Below are 22915 nucleotides of genomic sequence, written 5' to 3'. Positions count from 1 at the left end.
GACAGCCAGCAGCTGCAAGTAAACTGCATTTATTTTCTGACATATGGCAGCTGATAGCCAGGATCCATCTGTGCTTATCTACATACAGAACATTAAGTGATAGCAATTCTGTTTTTTTTTATTTCATCATTTCATCTAAACCAGTCTTTCGTTTCTGTATTATACCTTCCATCCTGGGGATGAATCAAGCCCTTCCAAACATGGCCTGAGGGCAGGGAGGTGACCAGATTGTGATAATTAACCGCAGTGGGGAAAGTGTGGTCAACAACCTGGCTGTACTCTTTCGCAGAGCTGTGTAAATACCAGAACTGACTTCACAAAAATACAAATATTATTACTTCTTGGTATTTCTTGTACCAATTACACCAGAACTGACATGGTATACGACTTTCATAATATACTGAAAAAAGTATAATGATGATGTCTGTGTCACCATTAGACAGAATTCTCATCATTTCCTGTCTTGGCAGGAAGTGAGGTGAATTCATGCAAAGGGGTCCCACAATGCAATAAAAGCTTGACTATGTCTTCAATACTGTTCCATACTTTGCAAAGAAACGAGCGCCTTTATGTTATCTATTGCTGGATTATATATTACTGCATCTGTCTGAATAGGGCCACAAGAAGCACAGCAGCACAAATACATGATGGGTAGTGGATAGCTCCCATAAAACTGACATAACATGACACGACAAAGTGTGTACTCTGCATTCTTAGTAGTTTGTGTTTCCAGTATACAGAATGTTGACTCACTAGTCATACCAACTGTGGTTACAATGCATCACTGAAAGAAATGGGAATTTGTAGCATAGCAAAACACATAAAGCCTTTGATGGAAGCTGCCATACCTAAACACCCAGATGTGTACTATCAATAGCCATCCCTCAAAGGGGCTCCCAATCTAATGTCTCTACCATAATTTTATGTCACTACCCCAGTGTAAGGTCAATTTGGGGGAAAGCTAATTAACCTAACTGCCGTGTTCAACCAGAATTTTTTTTAAAGCTGGATGGAAAGAATCTGTAGGTGAGTGGTGGCCCCTGTATTGTGACCCAACTCTGTAACCACCCCAAAACAGCCAGGTGGCTACTGAAAAGTGCCGGGTGATGCGCCCAGGTAAAAGGGGCTGGGGAGAACACTGTAACTGCATGTTTTTGGGATATGGGAGGAAACCAGAGCACCCAAGGGAAACCCACGAAAACACAGAGAGAACATACAAACTCCATGCAGATCATGTCCTAGCCAAGATTTAAAGCTTGGATCTAGCGCTGCAAAGGCCAGAGTGATAATCTCTGAGCCACTGTGCTCAGAAACTTGATTTATATAGGGCAAACAGCACTGTACAATAAATAGGGGATTGCAAATGACAGACAGATACCAACAATGACACAGGAGGAGGGGAGAGGACCCTGCACGAAAGAGCTTAATAATTCTAAGAATGTATTTTTAAGGCTGTTAAACAAATGAAATGAGAAGGTCAGAAAAATAGAGACAAATCTAACACTAGGATATCAGTCTGTCATCTACATACTCCCCAGCATAGTACACCTGTCCTGATGAAGGGTAATTTCTGAAACCTCTGATACACACTGGGTTCATTTTAAGTGCAACTGAGGTTTGAATCAAGGCCAATAAGGATGCCCAAAGATCAGAGGAAGGGAGCAAAGAAGATGGCAGTGCCCTGCAAAGAAACAAGGACAACTGAGCTTTTCATTTACTGCTTTATTATTTACTACAAATAAAACATTTCAGGGAGACTGCGGACTACATTGTAGTGTTTTCTCTGTCCTGCTAAAGCCAGAATATTTCTGCATAGGTGCATTAAGGTGCTATTCATACTGAATGGCATTACATAACAATGCACATATACCAGGCACTGAAGTGCACATGCATTAATGCACATTAAAGGGTAAACACAATGGTGTGAAAATGGCCCTAAAAGAATGATATTTGAGGGTTTTTTTTTACTACTCATATACAGAAAATACTTTAATTTACTACTCATTAACAATAAAATGCTGTTTGCAGGTAAAATGTTCCAGAGATTCCATCTATCCTCTCAATGAGGACACTTCAAGCACCATTCCCCCGCAGCTATGGCACAAGCTTCCAGCACAACAAGCCTGTGCTTGCCAGTGAAATATAACATGCTGGGTCTTGCTAGTACTAAGTTGTAAAGTACACACATTAAGGAGTACCGGCTGATACAAAAGTGTATATAAATATTTTCAAATAGGAAGAAACTCTCTAGATTGGCACAATGCCTACATTGCAACAATCAACATTAACAATAGATTCCAGTTTGCGACTTTAGATTGTTTAATATTGCAGTTTACATTAAACAAGTGGACATGTATTCTTGTACTGTTGCCATACAATTTTTTTCTGGGCATCACTAGTTTCCTCCCACAAACCTAAAATATATTTTGAGTTCAACTGCTTTCCACCTACATTAGTTTATATTGTGTTTATATAAATGACTAGTGGTAAAGAGCAGGACATAGACAGTGACCAGGATATTAAATTAGGTGTGCCAGGCCCGTGCCTACAGCATGCAAAGTCTGTTATTCCTCTCTGTTCTGTTCTCCTTTCTGCAACACAGACCTGGACCCAGCAGACTTTTTGACTGAATCCTTGTTTCTTAAAAAAAACTATTCAAAAAAGGGAACATTTGGACACAAGAGACCCTTGAGGGGGTCTCAGGACAGCAAGAGAAAGGATAAGGTGGCAGGTGTAACTATTGCTTGCTTGATGTTTCTAGATTTAGGAAGTGCTACCAACAGAACCAGAGTCCCACTTTAGGTAGATGCAGCAGGGGGAATTGAATTGTCATCCTTTCGGTTGAAATAGATGATCTCATACAGAGCATTGGACTCCTTCTGCTGCAGTCTAAGAAAATTAAAACCATCAGTATCCACACATCTGATGTATTGGTTTTATGTGACTTTTGTACTTTATTTGCCTCTCCCATGTAAAAAGAAAGTGCAATTTGTTTTTGTTGTAAGTTGCTATTCTATGAATCTTAAATTATATAACACAATTCTGTGAAAACACATTGACCCTGATTTAATAAAGTTCTCCAAGGCTGGAGAGAATACACTTTCATCAGTGAAGCTGGGTGATCCAGCAAACCTGGAACAGACCTTATCCAGGATTGAAAACATTTGCTAACAAAGAGCTAATGACTTTTAGGAAATCCATTCCAGGTTTGCTTGATTACCCAGCTTCACTGATGAAAGTGTGTTTTCTTTAGCCTTGGAGAACTTTAATAAATCAGGGCCATTGAGTATTACAAATGTAATCCTTATGCCTTACCAGTAACTGTGACCGTCCCAGCAGATGCAGCTTGTAAGTTTTCTTGCTCAGGGTTCCAGACAACCACCTTGGATGTGGAATATCTCCGGCCTGATTTATCCAGCAGTCCAACCACATGTCTTCCTATTGTCTCCTCTACTGCCACTGTGGTCTTCACTATTTCTAGCAGAATCTTCAGAAGGCGTTTATTTACCCTCTTAAGGTTTTTCCTATGGGCAAAAATAAAAAGAAAAAAAATGTTAATATTTTTCTTCTCTGCCTCAAAATTAAGAAGGCTTTATACATAAATATGAAATTTAGCAGGTGGAATTTTTGAAAGTTTTGTCTTTTTTGTAACCTCACAAAAAAGTTAAGGAAATCCCCAGTTCTAAATGAATGTATTAAACATACACCTAGGGGACTGGTCACGTTGTACATCATAATTCATGCTCCACATTACCACAACTCACAATAATTCACTGTAGAAATGTGTTGAAATGCAAATTGATTGCACCCAAACACACGTCTACCATTCTCTGGAATGAATTTGCACTGTGCATAGCATTACTCCTAAAGAAAATGGTGCAGGAAACTTTTTTGTGTGTTAAGCTGTGTTGACACCACATTCACTTTGAATCTGCCTTAATGCATGAAAAATTTGAGTTGCAGCTCATTGGATTTTGGTGTGAAAAGGCTTTGGGTATGGAATTTTCCTAAAACAAATGTACTCTCCCATTTGATTATAATTTACTGTATATATAGTAATAAATTAAAGGGCGAAAATTTGGCTTATAAAGCATCACCTGACCTGTTATTAATGTTGTAAAGAATCTGACATGCAAATTAGCAGGCAATACAGTTTATAGGGCAAACAGAAGCCATAATGAGGTTTCTTAGCCATGTGCATGTTCCCATTTGTTGCCTGGCAAACCTGGCTTCCCTTTAAGGGTGGTCAAGACTGCATGAACTTCCACACGCCTGCACGGGGGTTAAGTTATCTTGGCTCGGCCAATCAAGATGGCCAAAGATCAGAATAAGGAAGGAAAGATGGGAGAAGATGGTGGCAACCTCGACAGAACTAGGATAGGGGAGTATCAACTCAGTTTAGTTCTGCTTGAATTCTACAATAAGCATTTTTTTTGCTACAACAAAAATGTTGATGTTTATTTGGAAAAGGTGTGTTAATGCAACGCCTAAGGCAGCCTTGTAAGTTTCAACTCCAGTGTAACAGGAATGACAGCACGACTTTCTCCTATAAATAACTGTGTACATGACAATTAAGGATGCAGTGACACTAGAAAGTGAAGTTTTTCAGCTGCACCAGCATGGAACTAAAAGGAGCATGATGATGTTTTTGTATACAGAGCAGGATGTTCTCCACGCATTGCTTTACACATGGGAACAGACTTTCTCTGGGGCACAGTATGCTGGTTGTTCAATCTGATTTAGTTTACAACTCTGTTGCGTTGATTGGTTTCTGTTTTGCCTCATCTGGTTTTTGATTTCCCCCATGCTAAACATATTAACATACATAGCAGAGTTCTCCTCAGCCCCTTTTATAGCTGGGTTCACCGGTTCAGGTTAAAGTTTGTATATATGTAGCCCCCACTTTGTTAGTGCCTGGGGCGAAGAAGTTTGGCAAATAAGTAAAGTTTGGCTCAGAAGTAAATGCATTTGGTCGCTTTTTGCTAGTAATGACTTCTCATTTTTTTTTTCTCTTTTAAGCCATGACATTTAGATTATGAATGCTGCTGGACAACTAGTAGAGATAACATTACAGGTTTCACCAGGAAACATAAGGAAGAAAAAAAAACAACTGCTGTAATTGTACACATAGATTGCACATAGGGGAGACATGACAGACAAGGCACGTCAAATAGGTAAAAGGAACAGAACAGCCAGGCAGCTACAAAATAATACCTGCCCAGGTTGCTGCTATTACTATCAGACTCTATGTACACTGGGCAGCTCTTATCCTAAAACGTATTAATAATGCATCCAACAAACAAGCAGATCTGCAATTCTGAAGGGCAAAGAAAGATCCACGTACTGCCTATCACAATGCATAAGGAATTTCGGGGACACAGAAAATAGTCTGTATTCCTGTAATACCTAAATACGTCAAAGTAGGCACCATACTGTCAATAAAGAAAGGAGTTAAAAGATTTAATGTACAGTCTTATGTATGAAACTTCCACCAATCAGATGTTTCCTTTCACTTTCCAAATGAGTCATGTGACTAATGCATGCCCTTACTATAAACAACCATATATGAATATACTATCGTACAAATGTGTCTTATTCTTACAGTTGTGACGTCAATGCTCTCACTTTTTTTTTCTTGTGCAAAAATGTGTGTGTATGATGCAGTACACTGCTTAGGTACTATGAGTAAATATAAATTTTAAATCTATAGGGTGTTTTTCTAGTATCAGATTCTTTGGCCCCGATTCGGAAAAGCTCTCCAAGGCTGGAGAGGATACACTTCCATCAGAAAACCTGGCTAATCCAGTAAACCTGGAATAGATTACTTAAATGGTTTCAATTCTGGACCAGATCCATTCCAGGTTTGCTGGATCACCCAGCTTCACTGATGACAGCCTATCATCTCTAGTCTTGGAGAGCTTTAATAAATCAGGTGCAATATCTGAAACATAGGAACACCAGACATTGCATACATATGTGCTGAAGTGCAGTGTGTTGTTATAATGTACTGTTACATGCATTTCTGTAAGCCGCCTCATTTGTATGGGGGATGAGCATCATGGTAGCGCAGGTAAACGCAGTCTAAGAGTCTTTAAACTACAACTGTTTTTTATTTTACTATATGTCCCTAATATTTTCCAAAGACAAGTTATATTTTAAATGCTTGACTTTTGCTTTACAGGATTATTTGGTGCCATTGATAAACTTACAACATTAGTTTATCAGTAGGAATCATTTTACAAGCAGATGTAATAAATGCCACCTACCTTTCTCCGCTGGAGTCCTCCGTGGCACTATTGTTCTCTTCCAGTCCCTTCTCTCCCTCTCCTTGTCCACATTCGGACGCTTTTTCTCTGTTTTCTGACTCTGCAAATGGTTCATACTGTGACAGTTTTTGAAAAGGTAAGTAAGACAAGAGAGACAAGAATCCTGTCATTCCAGTGCCGACATTAAAAATAAACTGCAATCCTTTTCTCTTAGAACAGAGAGGCGGTCATGATCACAATGTCTGTTTGTGCTTCAGATTATTAAAAAAAAACACACAAGCAAAAGAAAGTGCTGGCAGATCTTCCTTGATATAAATACAAAACAATATGTCATTAGCTTGGAGTGACTTTGCTGAAGCTAAATGGAGACAGACAACTCCTGACAACAGTACGGTAACCATAGACAGGAGCCAATCTGTCCTATCAATAGGGAAGTCCTGCCCCTTCTACTCCTATCAGCAGCTATAATTTGATACGCAAAGGAAAAGTCAACATTGTCCAGGCAGAGTTGCATTACATTGCTCCACACATGGCATCCTGACATGACTATACCTGTGTCTGAGAACTGTTATCCTGCAGGATACAATCCTGTGTCCACTCATTGACTTCAGCACACTTCTTCTTCATGGACTCCAGTTCTTCCAGCAGAATCTTCTCCCTCTCTGTGGCCTGGATTTCGCTGATCGCCGAGGCATTCTAAACAAATTAAACTCATTTCACTTTGTTGATAAATAATTGATATCATGGAAAGTTGAAACTGAAAAAACCCTCCCTCCTCCTTCTTTCTTTACGGAGCATAAGTATAGGGCATGCTGGGCTCCAGGCTATGTCTGTTGTGTGTAGGGGTAAGAAAGGGCCACAGGGCAAAGGTCAACATACATTCTATTGTCACATTGTGCTGAAGATTTACAGAGCTATTCTATTTTTTACAAGACAGTGCAGTGTAATGGGGGGGATAGAGAACCAAGAAACTGTACTGCTAACACTGTGTGTGTGGGGGGGGATAGAATAAGCGAGAGGACAGAGAGAGAGAGAGAGAGAGAGAGAGAGAGAGAGGGAGAGAGAGAGAGGGGGGGGATTGAGCGTGAAACAGGAGAGAGAATGAGCAAGAGAAAAGAAAGGGAGGAGAGAAAGAGAATGAGCACGAGAGAAGAGAGAGAATGAGCGGGACAAAGAAAATGAGCAGAGAGAGAGGAGAGAGAGAATGCACAAGAGAGACAGAAGAGAGGGAAAAGAGAGAGAATGAGCGAGAGAGAGAGAGAGAGAGAGAGAGAGAGGAGAGATTGAGCGAGATAGAGAGAGGGGGGAGAGAGAAAATAGAGAGAGAGAGTAGAGACAGAGAGAATGAGCAAGAGAGGGGAGAGAATGATACAGCGAGAGAGAGAGAGAGAAAGAGAGAGAGAGAGAGAGAAAAGAAAGAGATGAGCGAGAGAAGAGAGAGAGGAGAATGAGAAAAGAGAGAGAAGGATCGAGAGGGAGAGAGAATGAGCTAAAGAGAGGAAAGGAGAGAGAGTAGAGATCAAGAGAATGAGAGAGAGAGGAGATGAGCGAGAGAGAGAAGAAAGAGAATGACCGAGAGAGAGGGAAGAAAGAGAATGATCGAGCGAGAGAGAGAGAGAGAGAGAGAAAGGAGAAAAAGAGAGCGAGTGGAAGGGGAGAGAGAGAGAGAAAGAGAGAGAAAGAGAGAGAGAGGAAGGAGAGAGAGAGAAGGATTGAGTGCGAAACAGGAGAGAGAATGAGCAAGAGAAAAGAGAGAGAGAGGAGATATAGGAGAGAGTGAGCTAAAGAGAGAGCGAGAGAGACAGAATGAGCGAGAGAGAGAGAGAATAAGCGAGACAATAAGCGAGGAGGAGAGAGAAGAGAGAGAGGAGAGAGAGGAGAAAGAGAAGAGAGAGAGGAGAAAGAGAAGAGAGAGAGGGGAGAGAGAGAGAGAGGGAGAGAATAAGCGAGACAATGAGCGAGAGAAAGAGAGAGAATGAGTGGGAGAATTGGTGAGAAAATGAGCCAGAAATGGAATGAGAGAGACAGAAAGAATAAATGAATGAGAAAGAGAAAAATGAATGAAAAAAAAAAATTAATAGCAGCGTTGTCAGGCTGCCATGTGAAGTGAGCGAAAGAAGGAAGAAAGAAGAGAAAGGGGGGAGAGAGGGGAGAGAGAGAGAGAAGAGAGAGGGAGAAAGAGAAGAGAGAGAGAGGAGAGAGAGAGAGGAGAGAGAGAGAGAGAAGAGAGAGAGAGAAGAGAGAGAGAGGGAGAGAGAGAGTAGAGAGAGAGAGTAGAGAGAGAGAGTAGAGAGAGAAAGAGGAGAGAGAAAGAGGAGAGAGAATGAGCGAGAGAGAGAATAAGGGAGAGAATTGGTGAGAAAGGGAATGAGAGCGACAGAAAGATCAAATGAATAAGAAAGAGAAAAAATGAATGAAAAAAAAAATTAATAGCTGCGTTGTCAGGCTGCCATGTGAAGTCCAAGAGGAGCACAGAGAGAGAAGAGAGAGACAAAGACAGAGGGAGAAAGAATGAGCGTGAGAGAGGAGAGAGAAGAGAGTGAGCGAATGAAGAGAGAGAGAAGAGAGAGAGGGGAGAGAGAATGAGCAAGAGAGAAAGGGGAGAGAGAGAGAGGGGAGAGAGAGAGAGGAGAGAGAAAGGGGAGACAGAGAGGAGAGAGAAAGGGGAGAGAGAGGGATTGAGCGTGAAACAGGAGAGAGAATGAGCAAGAGAAAAGAGAGAGGAGAGAGAGAAAATGAGAGAGAAAATGAGCGAAAGAGCGACCGGTACATTTATAAATACTTACTATTTTAATTTTCCCACCTCCCAGGTGCACGGTCCCGCCGGCGGGCATCTGCGTTCCTGACGTTCACACGCCGAGGAGGCAGATGCCAGTCATTGCCAGGTGACACAGATGCCTGACTGGGCATCGCCAGGGGAAACACATGCCGGGCACCGCTGGAGGATGCCCCAGGCACCACTTACCAGGTAAGCTTTTTAAACTCCCATGCCAAGTGTGGCTCCGGATTACCGCTTTTGGTACTGAAAATAAACCCAGAGCCACACTTGGAAATACCACCAGGGAGGTAAAAGTCCCAACTTTCTCTTTTGTGCTAGTTGAATTGGTTAAATTATCTTTAAGACTAACCCAATGTAAGATAGGGATTCTAGAATCATACATATATTTATATTATTTGTACAATAATGGTCCCCAAGATTGATTCCTACCTCTGTCAGCTGTGCCCTTAGCCTATGCACTTCGGAAAGCAGTTGCTCCTGGTCGTACATTTGTCTCTCCAGCTGTGCAGCATGGGCCAGTCTGAGTGCCTCTGTGGCTTGCTGGTATTCCTGTTCTTGTCTTACCAGCTCTTGTCTCATTTCCTCCACCCGCTCCTCGTACATCTGCTTAAACTTTGTAGCCTCTGCGCCCATTGTAGCGATCTGGTTGTGTTCCTGCAAGAAAGAGGGCATTAAAAGGGATAGCTGCTATTGCTTCATTTATATTCTATCTCTTCCTGAACCACCTAAAAATGTTGTCAGAATTAGATTTTACATCATCACATATTCTAATTAGGCCCCTTCCTATTTTTACAGCTCATTAGTGGATGAGCAGAGCAGGCAAGCACTGCTTAAATTGGAGCTAAAATTCCACCTTGAAATCTGCTGTTCAGGCAGGTGTTTATCGTAGAAAGGGACAATGTCCCATTTGAAATAACTATTCTTTCCTGCCTGATCAACGTCGAGCTGTCAAATTTTGCCGAGATTGGCATGCGCATGTCAGCATTGTTACTCAGGGATGCCCTGCAATCCCAGCTTCCCTTGTGTGTGCGGGGAATGAATGACCTCACGTGCCTCATAAAAGTGATTTTATAACATTTTAATCTTGTATTTCATACAAATAATATCTAGTGATTCTGCCATGAAGGTCCATGTTCAGGCATTCTTCCTTCTAAGTGTTTCTCAAACAAGGTTCTCCCAGAGGTTGCTAGGGTTTTCTTGAGCAATGAATAGTTTGTAACTCTCAGGTCAGTTTAACAGATCCAATGATCTTTTTGGCTATCTGTAAGGATGACATTCTTCCCAATAGTCAGCAATCTAAGAGATATTCTACCCACTGACCACCACATTAATGTACTGTGAGCTGTAAAAAAAATAAATATAGAAGAGGTTCCCTAAGGATCTTAATGGTATTTCAAGGGGTTGCCCATGTGTTAAAAAAAAGGCAGAGAAAAATGTTAAGTTTTGGAAAAGAGAAAAAGTTGAAGGAGTTGTGTACCTTGGTGTAACAATTATGTACCTCTAAAGACAAAGTAGCATAAGTGATCATTGCCACCCTAAGTCAGGAAGTGTGTTATAGGCAGAAACACCAAGTGAATAAATGGGAAGAAAAACTACTGCAGCCAGGGAGTCTAATGGATAGAAAGGTGAAAACATTACATTTCCTTTGACTTTGATACATTTTAACATGAACCTTTCCGCCTTGGATGAGTTAAGTTCATTTCAAAGACAATTTCCAGTAGATGAGGTGATCAAATATTTAAAAATTATATAAACTGAATTGTAGGTTAAAGGATAAAGAGTCACCATAAAACAGAAATACAGAACAGAGGTATAACAACTTGTCTATATCATCAACATGTTCCTCAGTCTGATGGAAAGGAAAATAATTCAAGGAAGAAAATCACACCACCAAGAAGCATTAACAAATAACACCCCCCCCCCCCCCAAAAATAAATCTAACATATAAAAAACAAATCATATCAATATAGATCTATTACTTACAAATCATAGATGATCATAGATGATAAAATCAGATGTATTAACAGATGATGATCGCACCTGTGCTACTTTCAGACACCTAGGACATCCGGCGGACACTTCACTCTCTGCTCTACACATCCGTACTCCCTGCTCCTCACTACCTGCGCAAATATTTGTCTTTCTTAAACTAACAGCATTGTTTCCTACACAAATCAGATCTTTTCTCCTAGAATCAGGTACAAAACTAATTGGAGGAACAACAGTTACTAAACATTATGTCACTTCATGTAAAAATCACAAGGGGTCCATCCAGAAAGAAGTGATGATCTGACCACTTTGTTTTCTAATTTTACAAATCTGTTTACCACTTTTATATCATTGCATTTTTAAAAGGAATTCAGATTTTTTTTTTACATTGGCGATCAGTGCTTTTCACAGTTACTTTAAATTGGTGATTAACAAACATTACTGATTTTCACTGTGACCTTCGATTTTCACCACTACAAAGTTGCAACTGCTATCTAGCTAACTATGAATGAGGTGCTAAAAGTAGCAATCCTGCTGAAGTGTGCCAATGAGTTCAGCTGATTACCACATTTATGACATTTTTCTTGAATATGGATTAATAAGAAACAGATATCAAACACATGGCAAATAAAACTAGAGGTCAGTCACCCTGGTGCAGTGTAACACGTTGCAGGCCCATGCTTTGGGCCTGATCTACTAAAACTCTCCAAGGCTGGAGAGGATACACTTTCATCAGTGAAGCTGGGTGATCAAGCAAACCTTGAATGGTTTTCATCAAAATAATTTGCTTTTTGCTAGAAAATGTTATGAATCCTGGACCAGATCCATTCCATATTTGCTGAATCACCCACCCATCAGGGAAAATAAAACCCTAATAAAGGGCTGACTATATATTGGTGTGGCTCTCTCTCCCCTATTCTACTTTAAACACATGGGCTCTCTAGTGAACAGAGCTGTCTCTTTTTACTGCCTTTTTCCCCTTTCTATTTTTCACATCACCCAGCACCTTTTATGATCCTCTACCTAGAAAGTGATACAGCTTTTATATAAATGACATAGTTGTAGTTATCTTTAACAAAAATCTGCTCTTTGAGGACCATGTTTCCTTCTTTAGTCTGCAGATGTGTTTCAGCTTTGGCATCTTGTTGGACAAGGGTCATATCTTCATGTTGACAAGCAACTAAATCTTTATCACCAGTACCAGTCAATAGAGATTTGTTTTACCTGGATCCCTTCCTGTTCCAGCTCCACTGCCTGTGCATCATTAGTTAGACTGTCTTCATCTTGTTCAGGGGTAACAGACTGATCCTGGGAATTGTTCTGCTGTTCAACAACCTCCAGGGTGGAAAGTCGAGCAAGCTCAGTTTGTTGAGCAAATGCAATTGACATCTCAACAATAACCTTAAAGAAAAAGAATATACATTGGATGAAGTATGAAAAGATGCTTTGCTGATAACTGGATACTGAATGGTAAAAGTTGACTGATGCTGCAGGAAAAAATGAAAGTTTGATTGCCAATGACAATACGACCAAGGCCAAACTCAAGTATATTCTTCAAAAGCACAGTCCTTCTCTTAGTCACTAGCACAATAAAACTTTATTTTAATATTACATTTAAGATGTGCAAACACAATTTTGAATTCTTTATATACTCTGTGATTGATAATGCAGTCTAATGTACCTGGAGAACTGTGAACACTAGATAAAAAGTTTAACTGCTGCACTGGTGTGAGCTCATTTAGACTCCAGATCAGGTCCCAGATGTACTACCAACAATTACCACTTTCAGTCAGAAGGTGGAGCTATAAGCACATTTCAGCACCAAAGTCTCCAACAGAAACATTAGTGCTACAAAAACAGCAAATAATTACTCTGAAGAAGGATATCCTCTGCATTATACAGAGAGCCCTTGACACCTGTTTTAGGTCAACTTATGTACAGAATAAAAATGCATCGTACACTTGGTTTTCTTTTTATGTTAATTTTTATTAAATTTTAAAGTTGTAATATTACTTTGCGACAAACTACACCAAGACTTACTGCCTCAGTGAGATACGATTTGGCCCTCTCCCAACCATTGCATGTTCTTTATGTCTCATCAACTATTTTCTGCTTGTAATCTGTAGAATAATGTTGTATCGTGCTGGGGGAATGTTAATCTAAACCCCCATCCCCAACTGGGCAAGTTGTAAAAGTGCCTGAAGAAGCAATTTAGCAATCGTGTAAGACATGCTGACACATTGAATGGGTTCAATAACACTTATCTTTTCAATCAGTATGTTATGATTTGAAAACCTAGTTTCTATATATACTTTTTAAATACATATTTACAGTAATCATATGTGTTATATATATATATATATATATATATATATATATAGGCTCTCCTTCTTGGTCATTAGTGCTGCATGGTTAAAAAAGTAAACCTCCCTTGACATAAAAATGGGTGCTGCACAGTGAAGATTGCTGGATAATGGACGAAAGGGAGAATAAGGCTGGATGGGTTGTACTTTGGGTGGGTGGCTTCATTCATTAAAGGTCAACTTGTACCAAAGATACAGTTTGTCCCTTAGGGCTAGTTCACATGGACAGTAAGAACGTGATGCAGTTATTTCTTTCCCACTGCCCCAAGGGGTGCCATGCCCATGACTCTAAATAGAAAAACAGTGGGGGCACTTGATGACAGACTTGATCACAGACGGCCAACCGCCCATGCCCATGACCTGGCAATGGTGGCTGCTTGACAAATGCTAAGGCCAGTATGGGCCAAATACAGGCCGATTTTTAAAACTTGTAACTTGGCAGATTGGTAATTATCTGAAATCTGTATTAACACTAAACTTACTCTGGCAACCTCTTGCTCAATCTTTTCCTGGTACCGCTCCTCCACCAACTGATTAAGGTCAGCATCGCTCTTTTCCTCAGTGATTGGACACAAGGTGGGCTGGAAACCGACATTTACAGTCTCTTGCTTGACGCTTGTTAACTGGAGGATTTCCTGCCTCAGAGCTTCCCTCTCCACACTGAACCGCTCTGTCAGGTCGGCTCTCAGCTGATCCAGTTCTGCCTTATGCTGCTTCTTTAAAACACAAACTTCTTCCACATATTTGGAAAACAAGGCATGCCTTAGGCTTTGCAACTCTTGATAAATGGGTCCAATAGGTGTCCTTAGAGAAGAGTCACCCATCTGTGCAGTTTCATCTACCTGCTCAAGAAAAACAAAAAGAACCATTAAACCTCTTTTTTTTGCAGAAGATTTTACATTTCTGCACTGTATAAATCACTACTTTTGTTACATGTTGCGAATGGGTAGCAATAAATATATTAGGTATATTGCAAATTGAATGCAAGTACAGTAAACACACTTGTTTCAAAAGAAATTGCAGTGTTCAGATTTTGTTAGAGTTGGAGAGTTAAAATTACCAAACCTGTTTTAGAAACACATCTATTAATTAAACCCAAAAACTGCCTGTATGCAGAACTCCAGAGTTAAATAGTTCATCATTCCCTGTCCCTAGGTGAGCTTCCAATCTAATATACCAATCACAAAAAAAAATTTAAGCAAAACAATCTACCATCAAAACTCCTCATTTTTTTAGGGCTTAGTTTCTTATTTTAGTTGGGCAAAGCTAGCCAGGAGAAAGTTCTACACATAGAGCCCCTTTATAAATCCAGCAATCCATGTGGTGCATTATTGGGTAAAGTGTTAAAAGGCTTTTTAGACATTTACTTAGGTTGGGAAGGGTTAGTATTTCTGTCAAAGTGTTGTTGCTATTTGTATCCCAATTTCTGTATATTACCAGGGCAAGAGAGGGTAATTCATCCATTAGGGACATAAGTTTTGGGGTCAGCTCCAGCAGTAAAGCCTGTCCCTTGCCCTCCAGAGAATGGCACATGCACTCTGTGTGAAGGCAGTGGTCACTTTGTAGTGGTTCAACACACCCTCTACTGAATCAAACCTAAAGGTCTCCAAAAACAAAGCCAATGCAACCCATTGATTTAAGGACATTAGCTTGAAATTAGCAAGCAATATGTCTGATCTTTCTTGGAGACCACAGCTTCACACAAAGGCCCTGATTTATTAAAGCTCTCCAAAGCTGGTGAGGATACACTTTAATCAGTAAAGCTGGGTGATCCAGCAAAACTGGATCAGATTTCTTCAAAATCATTTGCTAGCAAATATTTTCATTCCTTCACCAGATCCATTACAGGTTTGGAGAGGTTTAATAAATCAGGCTCAAAGAGTGAGAGTATAAAAGCTGATGAGAGACCGGGCTCCTTTATTTGATAAAACAAAAAGTAAGACTTTGCACACCTTTTGTTTTGATGCACCTAGAATGTAGTAAGCCAATATAAATTTAAAAAGTAATTTACAAATAAGGGTTATAGTGAAATGTAACTAAATTCACTAAGTGGAAAGTTTTTTTCCCCAGGCTTCTATTTCCATGCTGTGGAGAAGTACCTTACAAGTCCATATACTCGGAAAATGTCAACATAGCCAATATATCCCTGTTTTACAGGACATCATTTTATGTACAGTCTGAAGGTAAAGGACAACAAAAGATTTGTTTCCAAGGCAAGATCAGATAAAACACTACATACAAAAAAAAAAAGACAAATTAAAAAAATTTCATAAAAAGTTATCACCTACCACCAATGGATGCGCTCTGTGCTTTACTACAGATCAGGTAAACACGTTAAAATTTCAGGATTAAAAATCCACAAACAAAACTGAGAGAGAACATTCCTTGTCAGTGCAGTGCGAGCGTCTGCTTCCTGCATCCACTGCTAGGTGTGTTACCAACCAACACAGTACTGGGGTGTGCATAGATGGCGCTATATAAACAAAGATTAATGACCTGCACTCCATTTCTTATTGTGCACTGTTTACCTTAAGTATATCAGCAAATGAAGCATAAACACTCTGAAATATTGTCCCTTCTTGTAACCCAAGCTCAGCTGCAGTTTCATTCTCACACAGATCCCTGAGAGAAATAGAACAAAGAGTTAGAACACAATGACCGTAAAAGATTAAAAAAAAAAAAACCTACAATATACGAACATTAGCAATCAGATCAGAAAACTCTCCGTACGACAACATATGTATGCTGTTTTTATATATAGACATGCACTTAGGAATGCCACTGAGACAAGAAAGAACCCCTTTTAAAACAGCTGATTTGTGGGTGGTTCCATCAATTAGCAGCAGAGGAGAAGAAAAATCCTTTTAACTCTGGAACCAAAGCACATATAAAATTTAATTCCAGGATATACTTTTTTTTTTTTTTTTTCATTTTTCTTATTGCCGTTACTGCTGTGATTTTTCTTTTACATACCAAGGTAAATGGGAGAAACAGTGTTGCGTTTCCTATTAGGGGTCTCAGTTTGCATATAGAATCTATCTGTGTGTTTCAGATATGCGGTGAAGGGCCCCCCCCCCTCACAACTCCACCACCTACACACTGTAATTTACACTTTCAACCCACAGACTATTCTGAACTTTAGATTCTTTAAAGCTGAGGTCAGATTGTGCATGTTCCACTGCTGTATGGTCTCCCTGTAAATCCTTGTCCGGGATTTGCAGCTCCCTATACTTTACACAGGTGATGCAAAGCCACTCTGCAGGTAATAATGATGAAATAGAGATGACTTTATTTGGTCATTAACTGAAATTAAAAAAAAATGGGAATGCAGTCAGCACACTGCTACTTCAACTGCCTAGGCAGAAGTGAGAAGGGTGTTACAGGCTCAACAAAGACTGAAGGCTTGATAAGTAGGTACAAAGGAATGGATTGGTACAATCCAGATCAGACAGCAAGAAACATTAAAAAAAAGTCAAAGGTTATAACTGGTAGATAAGAGGAAGGAGCAATTCTGGTTGGGTCTCTTGACCTCACAGATTTAGATGGGGATATTCAGTAACCTCTTACCCATGTCTGACGATCATCATTTCATAAGCTGATGATATAAGGAAATGATACAAACTTATGAAATGATGATTGTCAGACATGGGTAAGAGGTTACTGAATATCTCCATCTAAATCTGTGAGGCCATGGGTACCTCCATCTAAATCTGTGAGGCCATGGGTACCTCCATCTAAATCTGAGAGGACACTGAATACCAGAACTGCTCCTTCCTTTTATCTACCAGTTAAAACACTGGCTGCCCAGGAGACATATCAAATGATGAACTCACTATGATACTGGCACTATTATGGTCTGAACAAATCATTCATAATCAACTCGGGAAGATACTAATATTAGTACAGGTCCCATTACACTGTGTAGTGAAAACCATTAAATGACTGAGCCTTAAGTAATGTGGTCCCTGCCAGTGGAGTGTCTACTGCTTATCATCAACCTTCACTTTTTTTTTTTTTTTTTTTGAACAGGTTGCCCAGTTCCAGTTGAGAAGCCTATCTGTGTAGTGATCATTTTTCAAACTTTTCCCTGGAATTATTGCTAAGGATCAATTACTGAGCATCTTTTCAAGGCATTTAGAGTACCTAAACTCAACAAAATGATATGATATATAGTACAGGTTACTAAGAACCAGATGAACTGGATGCTTTTTTTTCCCAGGCCTTTTTCCCTTTATTTTCATTCATCCAGTAGTATGCAAAATCACATTCATTTATCTGCTGCAGGTGCGACTGTATGGGAACAGTGCGTTGCTCTGTGAAATACTGCAGGTATGCCACAGCTGTGAAAGAAAGCTCAGATTGAAATTAGCAATGTTAGTGTGTCTGGGTTATGTGTTACTTGATATTTAAAAGGTTATGTACTGACGATGCTTGATCTTTACATGACTTCATCTTTTAATAATAATTATAATAGGGGTAATTTATTGTCCTAATATGGACGAGCAGACCAACTGTGATTTGCAACAAATATTTCTTCAGTCTCATTCCGATTGTACCTGAGCTGCAGAGGGCTGAGACTGACATCCTGTAGCTGCTCCTGCAGATGAATTATCTCTTTAGAGAATCGCTCTTCATTTTCCTTCAGCTGTTGTTGGAAATATGACCGCAGGTGCTCAATTTCCTGGCAGTGCTTCTCTTCCAGCTGTGCTCTCTGCTGGCTGAACTCGACTTTAAGCTTCTCAGCCTCCTGCGATGGTGAGAGGGTCAGTCCTTCCTGGACATCTAAAAAAAAAGCAAACAAATAACAATCTTAAGCATATCCTTCGGGTGATCGGAAGATAATGCCTGTCCTCTGAGTAAAGAGCACAGGCTATCAAAAACTATACTATCAAAGAAGTATAATATCTATAAGGGCAAGAAATTACTAATGTCAAATTGATATTCCAGCCAACTGGATGATAATCAACTAATACCAGTAGACCTTCAGATAAGAATAAAAAATACATAGATCTGCTACACTGAAGATAAATGAGCTGTTTTTACTGTTTCAATACAGAGCTGATCATTAAGCCCCCCCTTTCTCACTACCAAGTTTGTAGAAATCAACAGAAACAGAAGGAGAACAAAAATTGGAGAAATTCCTCACTGTGGCCAAGATTACAAATGTGACTGCTGCCTCTAATGTTGGTTATTCTCACAAGAAAATTAGTATTTGGCGATATGAGTACTGTGTTGCTTCTCATGGCATAGCTAGGGCTCAGTGATTGGCCACTTATGAACTATACTTAGGCTGGGACCCTCAAATTTTTTTTATTCTTAACATGTTTTCTCCAGAGTGTCCTCAAAGGACCCCAGTTATGCAAAGTCATAATACAAATCACTAAGCTATCATCTTGTCCTTTTTAGCAACTGCTGAATATAAAACATTGCAATGCATATCCTTTCTGGGAGCTATGTATTATACCTGACTGGTTTGGAGCCAAATCCTGCAAAACAATCACAATCTGCTTCACATGAGGGATGTCGGGCTGCGCGCTTTTCACTTGGAGATCTTCTGTCTGCAATAACCAGGAGACAAAACATACACGGATAAAAGCTTGTACATAAACAATACAGGTTTATATCAAACATACCATTATGTATTCAAACAGGAAGTCTTTCCTACAAAGAACATTCAGTGAAGAGTGTGTCAATATAATTTGAATTTCTTCTTCTTTTTATTACAGTAAATAATTAATAAGAACAAGGCACAAAAAGCAGCTTTGCATATGAACATTCATCATCCTGATAATATTTTAAAGTGATCCTGCAATCCTGGAGCATAGGATGTGTATAGCCAAAGCACACAAAGTAATTTTAAGGACAATGACAACTTTAGGAGTGTTTTAGGGCTGAAATCACAATGGACAGAAATATAGAAGATGTTTGGTGGACAAACATTTTTATCCAGTTATGAGATTATTACAATCCTTCCAAAAAGCAAAGCCCTGACTGGCAGGTAAACTTGATTTTTCTTTGCAGCATTTAACTAATACTTACAGGTCTTTTCCTCCCCTGACAATTTTGCTAGCACAGTGTTTTCTTTCTCATAATCTAAATTAAAGCGTACCTAAACTCGGAAATCTCATTTTACATAAAAAAGTAGACAACCCTTTTTGGGTAAAGTAAAAATTCGGTTTGTTTGTGGTTTTTATAAGTGCAACACCCTTTTTTTTGGTGCAGTACCGCCCCTAATGGAATGGGAGCGCAAAGCCTCACGGGATACCTACGTCACGCATGCCGGGAGGCTCTTGGGTGCCTTTTCGTGAAAAGGGAAAAAATTTGCAGATCTCACACATGCTCAACCTACGTTAGAAGACAGGTTAGTAGAGAACATGTTATAAATACACATGGTGAAATAGCTGTGATTTTCTGTAAGTTTAAATATGTTATTCAAAGTTGATACTTACAGATATTCGCAGCTATTTCACCAGGTGTATTTATAACCTGTTCTATCAGTGATCAATTACTGTTTAATGACTTTGTGTAAGGCTTGTAATTTGTAGCATGTATGTAATACTATGCTCTATGTCTTTATTATTAATCAGTTAATGGTACTCTGTAATTTCCCCTGAAGAAGCCGACACGGCGAAACGCGTCGGGTTTAATGAGTACTCACGCTTGATGCTACCTGACTATATGTAAACTGTGTTATGCGGTAAATTGACCAATCACAATTTTCACTGTTATTATTATTATGTACTCTGTCTAGTACATAATATCCTTCTCAATACAAACAATTATTAAGCATATTGTTGCCTCTAAAAGCTTTTTTCTTTTCTTTTGTCCTTCTATGCTAAACTAATTAAACATGGCACGGCAATACTAACAAAGTAAATAAATAATTTCATATTACCTTTTCCATAAATCTGGATAGAGATGCCATCTGTTTGTATTCTTCCACAAACTTCTCCAGCAGTAGGCTCAGATTGTTCTGCAGAGCTGAGGAAGAAGGGACACCCCAATTAAGAATAGAACTAGGAACTTATTGTATGTCATTTGAATTTACAAGAAGAGCTTTAGGGAATATCTATGGAAAGAATAGCAGAAAAGAAGTGTAATGTATCAATTATACTTACCCTTTACTTTCCCTGTTCTTTCCTACAGTTTTATTATTACTCTGTAGTGAGCACACTTCCATTAAAAGAAAATGCTTCTGGCTGCTAACTATCTACTCTACATAAGGGTCTGGCTATTATCTGTCACAAATTCCATTCATAAGATAACAGGGACAGGAAGTAGGGAGCAAACATGTCAGAAGAAATGATACATAAATAGAGAACTGAGAGCATAAAAGACCAAGTGGTCCGCAATGGTAGCAGCCATATTTCATGGGAATGGTTTACTTAAATATAAATAAATAAATAAATAAAACATTCTTGTACATGTAACAAAGAAAAATTTGGTAAACTTCTCCTAGAGCCCTATGCAACAGCACTGGGCTAATCTGTAAGCAACAGCAATACCACATGAAAAGAGGTGAATTACATGCTTCTCCATACCCGTACGTACTGGGTATGTTTTTTTTCTCCCTGGTTCTGCTAAATGGAACATAACAGCATTAAAGGAAAGAAAGGTATGTACTGTTACAAAAAGAGAATAAAAAAAACCTGCCGTTTGTCCGGCATGGGGAAAACACTGGTTTACATTAAAGCGACACTTCCTGGAGGCAGGGAACATCTTGAATTGTGTGCTGTGGTAACACGCAGCGTGCATGGTAGCATGCTTTATGGTGTCAATAATTTTGAACTACACTACAATCTATCAAGGTAATGCATTTGTGTTGCAGACTGACATAATGCACAGTAACACAGAGTAGTGTAATGAAATGTGTTTGAAAAATAAAGAGACTTTCTGTTTTTTTTTTTTTTGCATGACCGGATGTTTGTAGCCAATTTATTTTGAATTGGCTGCCATAATGAACAGGCATTAAACTAAATAAACACTAAGAGAAACTTTGTTCCTAGGTAATAAATATATATATATAAACATGAAGGCAGCCATAACTACTAATTATGTCTTCATTTCCTGTTTGGATATGCTACATAAAATCTGTGCCTTGCTGATCAATTAAATTCACTTGGTTCATCAGAAGAAAGCAAATCTGCAGCCTTTTTTAGTATTAAACAACACAAGCCACCCCTTATCCAGAAACTAAAATGTGATCTTTTGTGAGGTTAGTGCAGCTCGATGAATACATTTTTTTTTTCTCTAAATTAAAACATTTACAATTTTTCTATTGCAAAGAAGAGAAATGAGGTCCTTACTGTGCACTGTGGTCCTGTACAGTGCTAAAGATGAGCTGTATGTCAATTCATCTTCTCTTCTCTCCTTCTGTGTTTTCTCTGTCTCTTCACCAATTACCTAACCAAAATAAAGAGAAATACCAGATAAACCTTTATGCTTGTGTGCTTTATAATCATTTTTCATATTTGTATTCAACTAATTGTAGTAGTAGATAAAAGTATAACTTTTTTTAAAAGAAGTATTAAGAAAAATGTGTTCCAACTTTTTTTTTTTATTGGGCATCACCTCATGATGTACTTTATACTAAGACAACGGGGTCATTCTAAACCTTAACTAGTTTGTCACAAGGAAAGAGAATTATTATATCAACAATTTTGCTCACGTTAAAAAAATAATAATTATATTAATTCAATGTGTTTTACCACTATAGCTGCATTGTCAGTGGTAAAAAGTGTGATAACATAGGGTGAAAGTATACACCTTACCAGAAAAACTAGAAAATGAATGGAAAAGGTTGTGTTTTGCAGACTAGACAATGGCTATTTAGCATAATAGCAAACCTGAATGATATCAGCACACTCATTGCAGATTCTCTTCATCAGCCTTTGTGTTAGATCTTGACAAGTAGCTCCCTCATACCCTGCAAAAACAAGAATGATAAATGCAGATTGTATGCAGAGCAATCGTGACACAGGGGAAAGGAGATATGAATACTGGAGGAAACACTATGTCATCTTATCAGATATGAAAGTAAGGAAATTCAAGTAGAATCTGTCAGATTGCATTGTTTGGCGCTTTTTTCTTCCTTTTCATAGAAACAAAGCTTTATATAACAATGTTATTTTCCAGTTCAAGAATAATTATTATTACAAAGATGTGGATAGCTGTGTGCTTTAAATGCTACTCAGTCACTAAATTATGGAAATATATACACATAAAACTATATTAAAAAAAAAAGGCTAGTAAGGACCGGCATCAGTGGGCTCAGTCATTCATAAAATCAATTTGACATCAGCTTGTAATGCTGCTGAAATAATTCAGAATTCATTAACAGGTGCATTTGACCTCCTACTGACCAGAGAGGTGAAGGGAAGCAGCTTCTGGTGAGTTTTCACACAGCATGGTAAAAGCCTGTGTGGAAGAACATTGTTTTCTTCAAATCCCCACCACCACCACAGTAAAGAAGCATTTAACCCACACAGTGTGTAAGTGAAAGGGTTCTGTAGGCCTTT

General features: G+C 39.0%; 1 protein-coding gene across 9 annotated transcripts in view; it reads right to left on the bottom strand.

Moving 5' to 3' along the window:
• Positions 1 to 22915, bottom strand: part of AKAP9 (A-kinase anchoring protein 9) — a 132803-nt gene that overhangs the window by 68638 nt on the left and 41250 nt on the right. For all 9 annotated transcript variants that reach the window (XM_072412834.1, XM_072412842.1, XM_072412833.1 and 6 more), the window contains 12 exons: positions 22244 to 22323; positions 21704 to 21800; positions 20293 to 20378; positions 18862 to 18955; positions 17954 to 18179; positions 15926 to 16019; positions 13880 to 14239; positions 12259 to 12435; positions 9475 to 9699; positions 6819 to 6962; positions 6267 to 6382; positions 3316 to 3524 (listed from right to left, as the gene is read on the bottom strand). In XM_072412834.1, coding sequence (XP_072268935.1) covers positions 3316 to 3524; positions 6267 to 6382; positions 6819 to 6962; positions 9475 to 9699; positions 12259 to 12435; positions 13880 to 14239; positions 15926 to 16019; positions 17954 to 18179; positions 18862 to 18955; positions 20293 to 20378; positions 21704 to 21800; positions 22244 to 22323 — 1908 coding nt within the window. The remainder of the gene's footprint in view (positions 1 to 3315; positions 3525 to 6266; positions 6383 to 6818; positions 6963 to 9474; positions 9700 to 12258; positions 12436 to 13879; positions 14240 to 15925; positions 16020 to 17953; positions 18180 to 18861; positions 18956 to 20292; positions 20379 to 21703; positions 21801 to 22243; positions 22324 to 22915) is intronic.

The sequence above is a fragment of the Pyxicephalus adspersus genome, chromosome 5, assembly GCF_032062135.1.
Source record: "Pyxicephalus adspersus chromosome 5, UCB_Pads_2.0, whole genome shotgun sequence".
In the NCBI taxonomy this organism is placed as follows: domain Eukaryota; kingdom Metazoa; phylum Chordata; class Amphibia; order Anura; family Pyxicephalidae; genus Pyxicephalus; species Pyxicephalus adspersus.
Note: the sequence above shows the minus strand (reverse complement) of the source record. Positions and strands in the feature narration are given on the sequence as shown.